The 17,041-nt window shown below is 49.6% G+C and overlaps 1 protein-coding gene and 1 long non-coding RNA gene across 5 annotated transcripts; one reads left to right on the top strand and one right to left on the bottom strand.

Moving 5' to 3' along the window:
- Positions 1 to 1,328: 1,328 nt before the first annotated feature.
- On the top strand, positions 1,329 to 17,041 carry TMEM161A (transmembrane protein 161A). Of its 2 annotated transcripts, XM_017642275.3 has the most exons (12): positions 1,329 to 1,426; positions 4,623 to 4,726; positions 5,324 to 5,404; positions 5,736 to 5,833; positions 5,955 to 6,111; positions 7,064 to 7,215; positions 14,967 to 15,027; positions 15,126 to 15,269; positions 15,373 to 15,486; positions 15,631 to 15,805; positions 15,929 to 16,025; positions 16,502 to 17,041. In XM_017642275.3, exons 1-12 carry the CDS (start codon positions 1,424 to 1,426, stop codon positions 16,753 to 16,755), a joined length of 1,440 nt encoding a protein of 479 aa, XP_017497764.1. In that variant the 5' UTR covers positions 1,329 to 1,423; the 3' UTR covers positions 16,756 to 17,041. The 2 variants fall into 2 exon arrangements, with proteins under 2 accessions (XP_017497764.1, XP_073076366.1); XM_073220265.1 differs by having other exon boundaries at positions 15,631 to 16,025.
- LOC108385010 (uncharacterized) lies at positions 6,458 to 15,789 on the bottom strand. Of its 3 annotated transcripts, none has more exons than XR_012124477.1 (4): positions 15,621 to 15,789; positions 7,415 to 7,504; positions 7,085 to 7,205; positions 6,458 to 6,992 (listed from the first exon to the last, which is right to left on the bottom strand). It is a non-coding gene; the product is annotated as an uncharacterized lncRNA (long non-coding RNA). The 3 variants fall into 3 exon arrangements; XR_005055308.2 differs by having other exon boundaries at positions 7,399 to 7,504; XR_012124476.1 differs by having other exon boundaries at positions 6,458 to 6,995; positions 7,399 to 7,504.

Genomic DNA, 17,041 nt, shown 5'->3' on the forward strand with positions numbered 1-17,041 from the left:
AGGTCTGGGGCAAGACAGCAGTCAAAGACAGTTGCAGATTTTGTGGATAAACACCTGAAGGATGGGGAAGGTGGGGGAGGCAAGGTGACCAGGATGTCATTTACCATGTGGGGGTGTGGTGACACCTAGACCCCTAAGCCTGGGCCCAGGGGGAGAGGTCAGGGTGTGAAGTAGAAATTTGGGCCTCTCAGAACCTCAGTATCTTCATCAATGGAATGACAATCGTTCTGCCACCCTGGCCTGCTGGAGAGAGCACATGAGTCAGTGCCATTTCCCCTGCCCCAGCAATGTGCAAATGCCCCTGCTTGCTTTCTTGGTGCCTTTTCCCTGAAACCAAATCCCAGCTGTGTGCCCTGGTCCTCAGGGGCATCTCATGGCCCCCATGTAGGTCCTGAGAAACCCCATTGACCCTCCCCAACATGATCACCCATCCTCTCTCCAGACACTGAGTCCAGAGGACCAAGGTCATAGTGCATCCCCAGACGTCCGCATGTGCTCATAAACACAAAAACACCCACAGAGACAAGGCAGTCAACTCCACACGCCCCACTCACAGGCTCTCAGACATCTCGTTACACTCACATATGTGTCCACACTCAGGCATATCCACAGAAACACAGATGGCAAAACTTAGGCGCTTATGCTAGAAGCTCTTTCTTCCAAGCCTGGAAACAAAAAACATCAGATTCCTGAGGCTGACTTTTTGTCCTTGATCCAAGCCATGCATGAAGCTGAATACTTTTCGAGTTTTTTGTTATGTGAGCACAAATTTTAGCTTTTTGGAGCCTATTTGAGTTAGACTGACTGTATTTTTTTTGTTTTTTATTTTTTTGTGGCTCCTAACCAGTCCTTCCTGGCTGATAGAGATGAATAAGACTTTTGCCAGGTGAAAAAGATTGAAAAAGGAGGCATTCCAAGTGGAAGACAGAGGCCTGGAGGTATGAGAGAGCATGGCCAGTACAGTAATGCTGGAAGCCGACTGAAGTCTGGCAGAGGGGTCTGAATTGAGTCTGAGCACTTGGGAGTCTAGTTAGTGGGAGCCATTCAATGTTCTTGATCAGGGGAGTTCCACACGCAGAACCCTCCAGAGGGAGACAGTACGTGAATGACAGAATGTTTATTCACCTGTGACTTGCGAGACAAGTACAGGTGAGAAGACCAAGTCTCGGAGAGGCCGGCCACATAAGGGTCCCAGACACGCTCTTAACTCAACCTCGGTCTGAGCGCTAGAGCGTCTCCGAACTACAACTACCGGCATGCAGTGCTAGCGACCCCTTGTCCCTCGTGAGTCTGGCTTCAAGCTGGATGATTGGTGACACGGGCTGTTTGTCAGAACAGAGTCGGGCTCTGATTGGTGAAGTTCCCCCCGAGGTGCCCGGAGCCCCAGGCCCGTGGGACAGCGTACCTCGCTCGGTCCAGCTACATGGTGAGCCGGCGGCCCTCTGCATGAGGGGCCCTGAGAGGCCGGGGGTCCCGCCGAGGGGCTCCAGGGAGACACCGAGGGAACAGGAATCCCTCTGTGGGGATTGGGGGCTCTGAAGGACCCTGGGTTGCGCCGAGGCCCGTGTGTCCCTCTCTGGGGTCACAGTCGCGCTGCAAGACCTCTGTGGGGTCGTGGGTCGTGCTTAGGGGACCGAAAGGCCCTGAGAGTTCTGAGCTTCGGGCAAGTCTCTGGAGACCCTCTAGGGACCAGAGGTCTTGTCGAGGGGTCGTGGGCCTGGAGAGGGGCCTAGGGACCTGAGCACGTTCGGAGCCTTTCGAGGGAGGTCTGGAGTCTGGCTGGGTCCCCCTCTGGCGACGGGGGTCCTGCCGAAATGTGAGGGGTGGGTGCGTGGCAGCGTCGGTGGGGTCCAGTGGGGTCGCGAAGGGTATACTGGGGTGTTTGGACCGGCGAGGGAGCACGCTGAGAGGAGGGAACAGGCCAAGGGGATCTGGGTGGCTTCAGGGCGGGCAAGGGTCCCAGAACTGGCAACCGCACAGTTAGAACCCTCAGGTCTCACGTGGCTCTGGGTCCCACCCACTGGGTTTGTAATGCAGACTTAGACCAGCCACTACGGTTCAGGCTGGTGCGGGGCGAGGGACGAACCCCCAATCCCTGGGGGTTCCGACTGGACAGTGGGAGGGCTCCTGAAGGCGGACTGACCCTGCCTGCGGGGATCTCCAAGGAGGGGCGTTGGGGGTGGGCCTGAAGTAAGGGCAATTGATGGAAAAGGCATCATTCTGGGGCGGGCTGTGGGACGCTGGAGGAGGTGAGAGTAGGGGTTCTGGGAACAGGATTGAGGAAAGTCAGTCGCATTGGTGTTAGATTCTGGGATCTTAGATCCAGGGAAAGGCGTTGAGCAGGGGAGAGCCATGAACTAATGGGAGGCTCCAGATCTTTGGAGATCTGTGAAGAGAGGACGCCAAGACCAGAGGCTGCTGGGAGCCAGGCGTGGGCAACATCCTTGACAGACCTCCAGCGCTTCAGGTGGAGGGAAGGATGCTTTTCTTTCTCCCTTCCCTCCATCATTCCGTCGTCCTTCCTGTCCTAAGTACTGGGACTGCAGTTTGAACCATGGTCCCCTCCCTGGGAGCTTTCGGAGGGTAATGGAGTCAGTGACCGAGAGCCCGGGGGTCTGGGAGGGCCCCTGACACCTGACTGGTTGGACTCCGGAAGGGCCTGGGAAAGAACCGTGCAGGGAGACAGGGTGGCCTTGAGCCAGCCAGGCCCACCAGGCCTTTCAGGCTGTGGAGCAGAGTTAGATGTTGACCTGGGCCTCCTGGAAGGACCTGGAGCAGAGATGATCTGAGATTGGCAGAGAGGTCCAGGCTGGAGGTGCCCGTGCGCTTGGAGCGGTGGGTGGTTAAAATCCTGCCAGGGGATGGGGTCACAGAGGAGAGGGCAGAGGGAAGAGAAGGGCCAGCGGCCGAGCTCCGAGATTCTCAAGTTCAGAGCGCGGCTGGTGTGAAGTGCTGGGGGCGCGGGGAGGAGCGGAGGAGGGGTCCCAGGAGCAGGGGCGGGGCCGCGGAGAGGCCCAGCCCAGTAGGCCTGGAGTGGGCATGAGCTCCCCGCGCAGTTCGGTGCTGGGGGTGGTGCGCAGTAAGTGTAGGAGTCTGGTAAGATTTACAGACCAGAAAGATAGCGCCCCATCCTCGTTACTGAAAAAATATTTCTGGCCTCAGTTGAGAAGTCACAGGCCTAGAGAAACCACCTCATAGTCCATTATTTTAATGATGGATTTCTCAGCAGCCACTCTGAATTACAGTGCTAGGCCCGGTATACATCACACTGGAGCTTTTCCTATTAAAGTTAGCTTATTTTTGCCTGATTAAAGGGTAATTTAATAATTTATTTTGATATTAAAGTTACCTTTATTTCATTTTAATTGCTAATTATAATATCATAGGACTAGAAGACAGCTCTCCTGAGCACATAATTTTACATAATTACATAATTACTGATAGCAAATCGGTATTTACTGCATTCAAGCAGGAAAACCCAGCTTTAGCTTCAGACTTACTGAAAACATTAATTCTAAAGCTTTTTTAAGTAAGTGTATAAAAACATGTTATGAATTGTTGTTTAAAGGTTGTTACACAGAATTTGGTGAGAAAATTCCTACTTAAAAAAAAAGTCAGTGTAAGAACAAAGAAAAAACTGAAGGAACAAAACAGCAGCAGAATCACAGAGCCCAAGAATGGACTAACAGTTACTACCAAAGGGAAAGGGACTGGGGAGGGTGGGGGGGAAGGGAGGGATAAGGGGGAAAAAGAAAGGGGGCATTACGATTAGCATGTATAATGTGGGGGGGGTGACATGGGGAGGGCTGCACAACACAGAGAAGACAAGTAGTGACTCTACAGCATCTTTCTACGCAGATGGACAGTGACTGTAATGGAGTTTGTTGGGGGGACTTGGTGAAGGGGGGAGCCTAGTAAACATAATGTTCCTCATGTAATTGTAGATTAATGATACCAAAAAAAAAAAAAATCAACAAAAGAATAGAAAAAAAGTCATCCTGCTCAAATGTGTTAAGTCTTTATCCTGAAAAAGGTAGTGGCTATAAATAGACGGCTTTCCAAGGAGGTTGTTCACGAATTGGAGGGAGAACGGGGAGGTGGAGCCATCCGGAATAATGTAAGAGGGGGAAGACAGGGACGGACCCACCGAGGTGAACACTGAAGCTAGAAGCCCACCCAAGACATAGTTGGTACGTGAATGGGACCGTGAGAGGAGGTGCTTCCGTGGGTGTGTGCTAGGCTTTCACCTCCAGAAGGTGGTCGTGACTACATGAAACAAAGTACTAAGCACCCCACTTCCAGATTCGTAAACGGAGGCTCAGGAAGATTAATATCTGAGATTCAAAGCAGAGGCTGGAAGGAACCCCAGTCTCTGCTCCGGCGCGTGCTCTCCGCCACGCTACACCCCAGCTAGGTGGGGAGTAGGTGGCGTAAGGGATCCACGCTCAGTGGGGACTCCCTGCGTCGGGTCTGAGCCTACCCCAGGCCCTTTCCCCAGGATGCAGCTGGAGCCAGGGAGCTGCCTCCCCACCTGGCCTGGCGTCTCTATAAATAGCCTGGGTTCCCAGCCAGTGTGCGTGTGACCTTCGGGCGGGCACTGCCGTTTATACCTCTCCCCTCAGGCGGTCCTTGGAGTGCAGCTGGTGATGACCCTGCTCGCTGCTACCCTCATGCATAGGCTGGCTCCGCACTGCTCCTTCGCGCGCTGGCTGCTCTGCAATGGCAGGTGAGCCTGTGGGAGGGGCCCCGTCGAGCCCCGCCCCCTCACTGCCTCCAAGAGCCGACCTGGGCTTGGTCTTTTAAAAAAAAAACTGTATTGAGATATACCTGGCGTACAATAGCGGCATATATTTGAAGCTCACAATTGGATCCCTCTTGCCAGATGTCCACACGTGGGAGACCGCATCGCCACCCTCGGGAGCAGCAGCTTCCCCACTGCCTTCCTGTAATCCAACCCCCCTTCCACCCTAAGGCTCCCTGTAGATCTCTTTCCTACAATGCTTTTTGTCACTGTTGAGTCTGGGAGCCTTTCTGAGATCTGGGGGAAACTGAGCTCTCTCTCCAGGACAGAGTAGCTACCTGCTCAACCAGAAGTCACCAGAGGATTCAGGCTCCCTCACCCCACCCCACCTCTCCCCAGAGCTTCCCCCAGCCAAGCCCCAGCCCACCTCCCTGGCCTCCCCAGCCTTCCATGACCCCTGCACATCCTGACCACAGGAGTTTTGGGGCCAACCCTCCCTCTGACTCCAGTCCAGGGTTTTAGGGTTCACTGCCTCCATCTCCCCATGCCTGAGCTCTCCTGACTGACTATCTTGGCCCTCAGTCTGTTCCGATACAAGCACCCTTCCGAGGAAGAGCTTCGGGCCCTGGAGGGGAAGCAGAGGCCCAGAGGCAGAAAGGAGCGGTGAGTGAGGCCGCCTGGGGCCTGCCCTGCCCACTTCCAGGCATTGCTCTGGGCACAGAGGGCAAGCGGGGACACCCCAGGCTGAGGAGATGGTTGCTGTCATTCACTGGTTTCCTCCAGTGGCCATTAGATGGGTCAGCCCTGTGGGTGGGTGGTGCCCTGCTGTCCAGAGGAGACCCGCTGGGGGAGAATGTTCCTCCAAGACCAGCACTTCCAGGGCTCTGAGGTGGTCATGGCGGTGCCTCCCAGGCTGGGGTGGGGTGGGCTGCCGTGGCTGGCTGGGGAGGGGAGAACAGGAAGCAGCTCCAGCCACCACCACCACCCCTGCCAGGTGGGCCAATGGCTACAGCGAGGAGAAGCCACTGTCTGTGCCCCGAGCCGCCCCTTTCAAGCTGAAGACCTGTCCCCTCACAGCTGTGGATGCCCTCGGTAACAGCCCAGCTGGGTGCCCCGTGCCCTTCCCTTGGCCCACACCCTGGTGGGTTTGGTTGGGGAACACCCTGGGCTGGCTGGGTGCTGGGTGGGAGGCTGAGCTGCATACTCCCCCCAGTTCTGCGTTTCTTCCTGGAGTACCAATGGTTTGTGGACTTTGCTGTGTACTCGGGCGGCATGTACCTCTTCACAGAGGTCTACTACTATGTGGTGGGTCCAGCGAAGGAAACCAACATCGCTGTGTTTTGGTGTCTGCTCACTGTTGCCTTCTGCATGTATCCTTCCTCCTGGATCCCTGCGCGGAGGAGGTGGGAGGGAGGTGGGACCCAGACTCCAGCTTCCCTGACTGCCCTAAATTGGTGCATCGGTTATCAGCTGCTGTGCTACAAACCTCCCCAGAGTTCAAAACTTCCACTATTGTTTTCATGGCTGGGCTCAGCTGGGCCACCTCATCTCCAAGTGGCCCTGCCTTCCAGCAGGCTGGGCCAAGCTTCCTCATCACAGCAGGGGTGCTAGCAAGGAAGAGGGGTTGTTGCAGGCCGCCTGAGACTTTGCCCAACTCAGCCCACCCCTGTCCTTGTCCATTCTCTTGGTCAAAGCAAGGCACGGGGCCAGCCCAGACACAAGGGTATGCAAAGAGAGCTCTCTGCAATATTTTTATTCAGCTGCATGGAGGGCCAAGGCAGACCTATGACTCTGAGAACCAAAAGCTGGAAACAGTGTCCTTGTGGAATAGGCTTGTGAGAAAGGGAAGCCCATCTTGAAGTTCACACTGGTTCCTGAAAGCCCCAAGGGTCTCTCTGAGGACAGATCACAGATGCAGTCCTCGTGTATCTGATAGCTTCTCAGAAGAACAGGAAAACTGCATGCTGGGGGATGCAGCTGGGGGGTGCCTAGGCGGGTTGGGGTGGTGGGACCTCCTGAAAAGACAGACTTGGTGGCCATCTCTAACTGGTCACAGGTGGGGTGATGAGGCGAAGCTGGAGGCCTGGCCCAGGTGTCCTGCCACCAGCACACCGCACGCTGCTGCCACAGGAGCGGGCAGTCCTGGGCCTTAGATCCTGGCCTTGATGAACGGCTCACTCTCCTTGATCACTCCTCTGCTCGCTGAGTCTCCAAACCCAGACACCGATGCTTGTGCTCTGGGGCTGGGAGGCTGCTGGGAGGAGGCGGCAGAGGGTCGGGGGGTGCTACAGGTGTTCAAGACCTCCTTAGCCCCACCCCCAGCAAGGTGTTCCTGACGGTGACCTGGTTGTACTTCAGCGCGGAGGAGGGGGGCGAGCGCTCCGTCTGCCTCACCTTCGCCTTCCTCTTCCTGCTCCTGGCCATGCTGGTTCAGGTGGTGCGAGAGGAGACCCTGGAGCTGGGCCTGGAGCCAGGTAGGTGCAGTCAGTCAGGGGCATGGGGTCGTGTAAGCTACTGCAAGCTAGGGAGGGTGGGGTTTAAGTGGCTTGTTCCACTAGCACATAGTAAGTAGGAGGAGACTCCTGAGCAGTCTCCACAGGTGGTTGCCTCCCTGGGCGCCCCCCTGGGCTCTGGGGATAAGAGGACACACGTCTCACCATCTCTGATGGTCACCTGTGGCTGCAGCTCTCCATGCGGGCACACCCTCCAGTCTGTCCTCTACTCAGCAGCTGCAGTGATTTGACATTTACCTATTGTAATCAACTTTGTGAGAGGAAATAGGCAAATGTTACAAAATTCATAAAGTACAAGAGGATATACATAGAGTATAATCACCGTTCCACCGTAGTTCTTCCAAGAGGAAACCTAGGCCACCACTTTCTTTTATTCATACGAAATGATAGTGTATATGGCTCTACACCTTGTCTTTTTCCCTTAAAAACAATACTGGAGAGGTCGTCCCTTGATGCTACATACAGTGTCATTTGTTGTAACGGCTACATGGTATTTCATTTTATGGATGGTGTTTGCACAATACCATGTGGTTATACAACATTACTGTACAGGAATAGCCATGTGCCTGTGGCCCTGCACAAGAAAGGGCGTTTGTAGTTTTGATAATGTTGCAAATTGCCCTTCAGGAAAAGATTTATGAATGTGCCTGTTTCCCTATATCCGCTCCAATGTGTTTCCTCAGACTTTCAACATTGGGTCATCTGGTGGGTGTGAATATAGTGAGGTTGAGCATCTTTTCCTATGTTGAAGAGTTATTTCTAGCTCTCTTCCAGAAAAGGTCTGTTCTTTGGCCCAGTTTTCTACTAGGTTGTTGACCCTTTTATTGGTTTGTAGGAGCTCTTTATACATTAAGGAAATTAGCCTTTGTGTGTGATAGGAGTTGCAATTATTTTTTTCTTAGTTCCCCATTTTTCTTTTGACTTTATTCCTTTAATGATCTTTTGAAAACATAATTTGGATCGTGTCTTTTCTCTGCCTGATATCAGATGCTAAGTCAGTCTGGGGCACGGGGTCATGTAAGCTACTGTAAGCTGGTGAGGGTGGAGTTTAAGTGGCTTGTTCCACTAGCCACTTAGCTAAGGGCCTTCGGGTAAAGACCAGAGTTTTCTCTATGGTCCACATGGCCCTACTGACTCCTTCAGCTCATATCTTCACCAAGTCTCCTCACTTTTCAATCTTTAAAATTAATAATGTTTGACATATATAAAAGAGCATTCATATGTATATTACAAAACAACATAATAATGTTAAATACCCATGAACTCACTTCTCAAATAAGAACTAGAACATTCCTAGCGCTTCTCCAGGTCCCTGGTGCTCCTTCCTGATCCCACTGCCGTCCTCTCTTACTCCCAGACCCAGCCAGATTCTCAAATTTTGTATTTATGATTCCTTTGCCTTTAAAAAAAATAGTTTCATCACATGTATTTCTGCCCCTAAAGCATCCACGGTCTGGTTTTCCTTTCTGTGGTTGCCGTTGATGGCCTCAGCCAACGTGTAACCTTCCACTGTGTGCTTTCCTTCCTTGCTATTCGTTTACAAAACAGGGCTGTGTCCATCTATGTGGCTTCGGTTCTTCTCCTGTCGCAGATGTACGATGGTCTTTTGTGAGATTCCACTTGTCTTTATTTATCCATTGTCCTGTTGCTGGTCCTTCATATGATTTCTAAATTTTAGCTTTTTCACAGGGCCTACTGGAAACATTCTTGTTTCCTCATACACACGTGCAGGTATTTGTTACAGGCACAGGATTTGGGGACTGTGGGTACTTACAAAGCACCACTTTATAAGGTGGTACCTCTGTATTTTTCAGAGTAATTTCCTTCCTGCACCCACCAACTCCATAGTTTGGGGGCCAGTGGATTCTGGGCTCAGGCTGCCCACTGAGTCCGGGCCACTCTGCATGTGAGAATGGGCGAGGTTGCCCCACCCTCTGCCTCAGCGTCCCTGCTTGAAAGGCAGGGTGGTGGCTGAACCAGCCTCCCAAGGGGACAGCAAGGTATAAATAACTCGAGATCTATGAAAAGTGCTTGATTTTTGTCCGTCTGGTCTTGTAGAACAGTGCTCTTTTTGGTCTTAACATGCATTTCTCTGGTTGTCTGGTTTCTGGCATCTTTTCCTGTTTACTGATGATTCATGTTTCCTCTTCTATGAAAAGCCTGTTCATATTGTCACCCATTTTTCTTTTGGGCTGTATATGGTGTGTGTTTTTTTCCAAATTTTTATTGTGGTAAAATATGCATGACATAAAATTTCTCACCTTAGCCATTTTTAAGTATAGAATTCAGCGGCATTAATCCAGTCACGTTATTGTGCAGCATCCCCACCATCCATCTCCAGAACAGTTTTCATCTTGCAAATTTGAAACTGTCCCCATTAAACACTAACTCCTCCTCCCCCTCCCCGAATCCCTGGCCCCCACCATCTACTTTCTGTTTGAATGAATCTGTCTCCTCTCGGAACCTCATATGAGTGGGATCATACAGTATTTTTTTTTTTTAGTTACTGTTTTACTTCATTGAGCATAATGTCCTCAAGGTTCATCCAAGTTCTAGTGTGTATCAGAATTCCCCTCCTTTTTAAGGCCAAGTAATATTCCATTGTACAGACAGACCACTTTTCACTCATCCATTCATCCATCAATGGACACCTATGTCACTCCTTTGTTTTGGCTACTGTGAATACCGCTGCTATGAACATGAGTGCAAATATCTCTTCAGAACCCTATTTTCAGTTCTTTTAGGTACATACCCAGAAGTAGAATTGCTGGATTATGTGAATTTATATTTAATTTCTGAAGAACCAACAAACTGTTTTCTGCAGTGGCTGCACCATATTGCATTACCATCAGCAGTGCCCAAGAGTGCCAAATTCTCTACATCTTCACCAATATTTGTTATTTTCTGTTTCTGTTTTTTTTTTTTTTTAAAGAGTAGCCATCTTAGTGGGTGTGAAGGGATATTTTATTGTGGTTTTGATTTGCGTTTCCTTAATGACTAGTAATGTTTAGCATCTTTTCATGTGCTTGTATATCATCATTTGTATATCGTCTTCGGAGAAATGTCTGTTTAAGTCATTTGCCCATTTTTGAATTGGGTTGTTTGCTTTTTGTTGTAGGAGCTCTTTATATGTTCTGGGTATTAATCCCTCATCAGAGGTATGATTTGCAAATATTTGCTCCCATTCTGTGCATTGCCTTTTCACTCCATTGATAGTATCTTTTGCTACACAAAAAAATTTCACTTTTATGAGGTCCCGTTTGTTTTTCCTTTTGTTGCCAGTAACTTTGGTGTCACATCCAAGAAATCATTCCAAATCTAATGTAAAGTTTTTCCTGAGCTATGTCTCTCTCTCTTTTATTTTTTTTCTTTATGATCTGTAGAGTTTCTTCATATATTCTGGATACTCATGCTTTGTTACATGTGTTGAACATACTTCCTCCTATCAAATCTGATACATCATTATTTCATGAACCATTGAAAAAATATTTTTAAAAAACTTGTCACTTAAACTATTGCATGCCATGAACTGTCATATGTATCTTAATTTTAAAGAAGTTAAAATGTGAGGAAAAAGTGTATCCTGGAATTGATTAAATTCCCAGTTTGTGAGGTGTCTTTTTACTTTCTTTGTAGTGTTTTTTTGTTTCTTTAAAAGTTTCCCCTCAAATGTTTTATTTAAAAAAAATTCAAACCTACAGAGAAGTTGGAAGAATCCTCTAATGAATATGCCCTTGACCTAGGTTCATTTGACCACATTTACATTATAACTGACTGTTGGACAACATGGGTTTGAACCACACAGATCCATTTATAAGCAGATTTTTTTTTCAATGAATGTATTGCAATTTTTTTTGGAGACTTGCAACAATCGTTACTCTAACTTACTTTATTGCAAGAATACAGTGTGTAAGAGATAGAACATATAAAATATGTGTTAATCAACTGCTTATGTTATTGGTAAGGCTCCCAATCAACAATAGGATATTAGTAAAGTTTTTGGGGGAGTCAAAATTTATTCGAGGATTTTCTACTGTAACAGGGGATTGGTACCCTAGACGCCCATATTATTCAAGGCTCAGCTGTGTTTTCTTTATACACACATATGCACCACACATTTTTGGGCTAAACCATTGAGAATAATTGCAATCCCCAATTCTGGTTATCTTTTGATGAAGAAAAGTTCATTATTTTAGTTGATTTTTATCTTGAAGAAAGTCCCTTTCCTACTATCAGAAAGACATTCTCTATTTTCTTCAAATTTTCAAGTTTTGCTTTTCACATAAACCCTTACATTCCTGGGAGTTTTCACTATTGTGTTAGGAGGTGAGGATCAGATTAATGTTTTCCACAGAATAATAACCTTGCTAAATAATTGTATTTTTAGTGAATTGTGGATTCTTTTTGGTTTTCTTTCATCCTTTCAAATACTTCCCCTTCAGCTCAGATGGGACCTATGGATTTTACAGCCTTGGTAGGTTTTCTTTTCTTGTTTCCAGTTTCTTAGTTGGTTACTTAGCTTTTTAATCTTCTGTTTCTTCTATTTCTATTTTTAGTATTTACGGCTATAAATATGTCAGTGAGTCCCACTTTTGTCTGGTCTTTACGTTTTGATTTCTATTTTCATTATGCAGTTTGAGGTATTTTAAAGTTTCCATTTTAACCTTTTTCAAAAGCCTCAAACATAGAACTTTACAACAATTCTAATTCATTTCTAGCTTAATTGTGTTGTGGTTACGGAAGGCGGTCTGTTTGAAATAAATGCTTTAAAATTTGTTAAGACTTGCCTTATGACCAAGACTGTGGTCAGCTTCTGTGACTATTCCACGTGTGCTTAAAGAAAGTATACTCCCTGCCTCTATATGTCCAGTAAATTAATATCTCCATGTTTCCTAACTTTTTGTCAGCCATTAAAGGGTTACTTGCCTCTCTCGGATAGTGGAACACTGTGTCTCCAGTTGTTCTGTCAGTGTTCTCTTTGTATGTTTTGGAGCTAAATGACAAAGTGTTTTAAAAGTTTAAAATTTCCACATCTTCCATCTTTCCATTATAGTTCATCCTTCCATAAAATCAGCCATTTTATCTTGATAATTTGACCCCTTCTGATTCTAGAAATGCTTCTGTCTTAGTCTAGTTTATCTGGTATTAGCATAGCCTTTCCAGCTTTCTCCTCCACCCCCACCTTTTTTTTTTTTCAGATATAACTGACATATAACATTATATTAGTTTCAGGTGTACACGCAATGATTTGATATTTGTATATATCACAAATGTGGCCACTCCAATACGTCTAGTTAACATCCATCACCACATAGTTACAATTTCTTTTTTCTTATAATGAGAACTTTTAAGATTTAATCTTTTACCAACTTTCAAATATACAGGCACACCTTTCTTTTGGTTAGTATTTGTTGTATCTTTTAAATATCCCTATCCTTTCAAGCTTCCAGTGACCTTATGTTGAGGTGTTTCCTTTAGAAAGCTGATATTCTCAATCCAGTCTGACCACCTGTACCATTTAACTTCAAACTTTAATACACATATATTTATTGTGATTACTGGCCTGTTTGGCTTTATATTTTTATTATCTTACTTTCTGACTTTCTGTTTGTTCCATTTCTCTTGTTGCTGTTGATATTGGCTGTCATATAATGTAATATAATATGATCTGTCTTAACTGCCTGGCTGCTTTGTGATGTGTTTGTTTTTGGTATTCCAATTTAACTATGGTGTGTCTAGGTATGGATTTCTTTGTATTTTTCTGGTTTGATATATTTTGTGAGCACCATCCATTTTGCAGACTTCTAAACTGTGGTCTTCCAATATCTCCTCTCTTCCTTCAGTCCCTCTCCTCTCTCTCTGGGGCTCTGACTTTTGCTGGACTTTCTGTTCTGTCCTCCTTATCTCTCAATCTCCCTTCATATTTCCCTCCTCATTGTCTTTCTAAGTTGGAATCTGAGTGACTTCTACAGATCCAATTTATCAATTCCTCCTTTGACTGTAATATGCTACCTGACATTATCATTTCAATAATTATATTTTCCCTTTGGAAGAGCTTAATTGGTTCCTTTGCAAATCCACCCCATTATCTGAGGTAGCCTTATGTCATCTGTTCTCAGATTCCAACTTTTATTTTCCTCAGGCATTTCACACCTAACTGGTAACACCAATTTCTGAAGTCCTTGGGGGTCTAAGCTTCTTTTTCTTCTTTCTTCTTCTTCATCTTCATCGTCATCTTCTTGGTCTTCTTTGTTGTTGTCTTCATCGTTATCACCTTCTTTTTCTTCTTCTGACTGTCCTTTATGGTGATCTGTTTCCTTGTGTGTGTGGCAGTTTTGGTTGTGAACTCTTACTTACTTGCATTTACTCTGTGGAAAATCTAGGGGCCTGAACTGAGGATTCTTCCAGAACTTTTGTTTTCTCCTGTGGGAGACCTTCTTGCATGCCTTTCCAGATTCCTGGTATAATCCAAGGAAGTTCAGACTCAGTGTCCCCAGATCCCCCAGTCCAATCATGAGTGTCTGCCTGGAACCTTCTGTTCTTTGAAAAGAGCTGCACTCAAGACCCAAAAAGCAAATAACCCTATAAAAAGTGGGCAGAAGATATGAATAGACACTTAGCCAAAGAAGAAATTCAGATGGCCAACAGGAACATGAAAAGATGCTTCACATCGCTAATCATCAGGGAAGTGCATATTAAAACCACAATGAGATATCCCCTCACACCAGTTAGGATGGCCAACATAGAAAAGACTAGGAACAACAAATGCTGGCGAGGATGTGGAGAAAGGGGAACCCTCCTACACTGCTGGTGGGAATGTAAACTAGTTCAACCATTGTGGAAAGCAATATGGAGGTTCCTCACAAAAACTAGAAATAGAAATACCATTTGACTCAGGAATAACACTCCTAAGAATTTACCCCAAGAAAACAACTTCTCAGATTCAAAAAGACACAGGCACCCCTATGTTTATCACAGCACTATTTACAATAGCCAAGATATGGAAGCAACCTAAGTGTCCATCAGTAAATGAATGGATCAAGAAGATGTGGTACATACATACAATGGAATACTACTCAGCCATAAGAAAGAAACATATCCTACCATTTGCAACAACATGGATGGAGCTAGAGGGTATTATGCTCAGTGAAATAACTTTGGCAGAGAAAGACAAATACCAAATGATTTCCCTCATTTGTGGAGTAAAACAGGAAGCAAAACTGAAGGAACAAAACAGCAGCAGACTCCCAGATTCCAAGAAGGGACTAGCAGTTACCAAAGGGGAGGGCGGGTGAGGAGGGAGGGAGAAGGGGTTGTGGGGATCATGATTGGTGCACATGGTGTGTGTGGGGTCACAGGGAAGACGATGTAGCTCAGAGAAGACAAACAGTGACTCTGTGGCATCCTGCTACACTGACGGACAGTGACTACAATGGGGTATGGGGGGGATTCAATAATGGTGAATTTCACATTGTTTTTCTTGTGAAACCTTCATAAGAGTGTATATCAATGATACCTTAATAAAAAAATAATAAATAAATAAAAAGACCTGCATATAGCCAGAGCACAAAGCTCTCCTTACACCTGGCACAGGGCCTGGCTGCCACCAGTGCATTCCTACCTGGGGAGCAAAGGACACCTGGGAGGGGCACAGAGTGGGCGCTGAGACCCGAGGGATGCACCAGGCCACGCCCTTTCCTTGTCTTCCCCAGGCCTGGCCAGTCTGACTCAGAACTTGGAGCCACTTCTGAAGATGCAGGGCTGGGACTGGGCGTGAGTTCTGGGAAGGGAGGGGGGACAGGGGCGGGCTGTGACCTGCAGGCAGGCTGCTGACAGGTTGTGGGGCTCCCCGACCCTTCTCTTCTCCCCAGGCTCCCTCTGGCCAAGCTGGCCATCCGCGTAGGGCTGGCAGTCTTGGGCTCCATGCTGGGTGCCTTCCTCACCTTCCCAGGCCTGCGCCTTGCCCAGACCCACCTGGATGCACTGACCATGTCCGAAGGCAGGCCCATGCTGCAGTTATGTGGGGGGCCAGCTGGGGGCGGGTGGTTGGAGGGCCTGGGGGAGAAGCTGGGGGATGGTGGGTGCCTAGGACTCACCCCTCTGCACCCTTGCCCCCAGGTTCCTTCTGCACACCAGCTTCCTGTCCCCACTGTTCGTCCTGTGGCTCTGGACCAAGCCCATTGCACGGGACTTCCTGCACCAGGCGCCCTTTGGGGGGACGCCCTACTCCCTGTGCGTATGCGGGCAGGGCTGGGAGGGAGGGTACCTGGGGACCCCTCTGGGTACTCCAGTCCCCGCGGCTCAGGAGGAGCCAAAAGTCTTGCGGTAAGATCCGGGGGCTGGGCCTGCCTTGCTAGCCCCCTTACCTTCGCACAGGCTGTCGGACTCGGCCTTCGACTCGTTACGGCTCTGGGTGCTGGTGGCGCTGTGCCTGCTGCGGCTGACGGTGACCCGGCCTCACCTACAGGCTTATCTGTGCCTGGCCAAGGCCCGCGTGGAGCAGCTGCGGCGGGAGGCAGGCCGCATCGAGGCCCGTGAGATCCAGAGGCGGGTATGGGAGCCCCTGGCGGAGTCCGAACTTGGGGCTCAGGCAACAGGGGCCCCTGTTTCTTGGGCATGGAGTCCCCCAGAGGCCAGACGGTCCCACACTGTAGTCACTGTGCCTGCCCACCAGGTGGTGCGGGTCTACTGCTACGTTACAGTGGTGAGCCTGCAGTACTTGACGCCGCTCATCCTCACCCTCAACTGCACGCTGCTGCTCAAGACCCTGGGTGAGAGGTGGCGTGGGCGGGGCGCAGGCGGGCCTGGATTCCGCCCGGAGGGCCAGGGGCGGGGCTCGGGGCAGAGGCGGGGCCGGATTAGAACGGGGAGGGGCGTGAAGGGAACCTTTCCGGCTACAGGGGGGCAGGGGCAGGGCCAGGCTGTGGGGGAGGGGCGTGGGCGGAGCCTGGAAGGCCCGGAGGGTAGGGAGGGGAGGGCCCCGCTCTAGGGTGGGGTGGAGGCGGGGTTCGGCTGTAGCGGGGTGGGGGTGGGGCCTGGGGCCGGAGACGGGTGGGGTGGAGGTGGGGCCCCGAGGGCCTGGAGCTGGAGCCGGGCGGGGCCTAGGCTGACGTGGGGTCGGGAGACAGAGCAGGGTGCAGGGCCTCCTGGGACTGATCGGGGCAGGTGCCGTGAGGGTCAGCGCAGCCGGGGCTCCAGGAGGCCAGCCCGCCCTGGCCATCACCCTCTCCATCCTGACTTTTCGCAGGCTACTACTCCTGGGGCCTGGGGCCGGTCCCTCCACTGCCCCCCACCCTGTCCTCAGTCCACGATCATCCGGCCGGCACCGGGGAAGATGAGGCCCAGCAGACGGCTGCCCGGATCACTGAGGTCCTGGGCAGCCTGCTCACGCCCCTCTTCCTCCGCGGGGTCCTCTCCTTCCTCGTCTGGTGGACCGCTGCCTGCCAGCTGCTCTCCAGCCTCTTTGGCCTCTACTTCCACCAGCACCTGGCAGGCTCCTAGCCACCTGCAGATGCTCCTGGGGCTGCAAGGCCTGTACTGGGCCAGTGGGACGCAGACGGCCCCCTTTTATGTGCCTCAGCGTCCCCAGGTGCAAATCGGGGCCGGGAGCCCCTTCACCGCAGTGCCTGTGCTGTGACCCCCTTGGGGCCCCGCGTTTCTTCCCTGAAACTGTGCCCCAGGGCCAGCAGCTGAGGGTCCAGGGCCACTGCTCCTGGATTGTGTGCCTGGTTTTGGGTGGGAGCGGACACTCTCTCAAATAAAGGAGCCGGCCACTTTTTACAAAGAA

This window comes from Manis javanica, chromosome 13 (assembly GCF_040802235.1).
Source record: "Manis javanica isolate MJ-LG chromosome 13, MJ_LKY, whole genome shotgun sequence".
NCBI lineage: Eukaryota > Metazoa > Chordata > Mammalia > Pholidota > Manidae > Manis > Manis javanica.

What these genes read in the sequence shown, in the direction of transcription:
- TMEM161A (XM_073220265.1), top strand. An exon ending in CTCACTGTTGCCTTCTGCAT is followed by an intron (nt 6,112 to 7,063) that starts GTATCCTTCCTC and finishes CCCCACCCCCAG; the next exon opens with CAAGGTGTTCCTGACGGTGA. An exon ending in GAAGGCAGGCCCATGCTGCA is followed by an intron (nt 15,270 to 15,372) that starts GTTATGTGGGGG and finishes CCTTGCCCCCAG; the next exon opens with GTTCCTTCTGCACACCAGCT.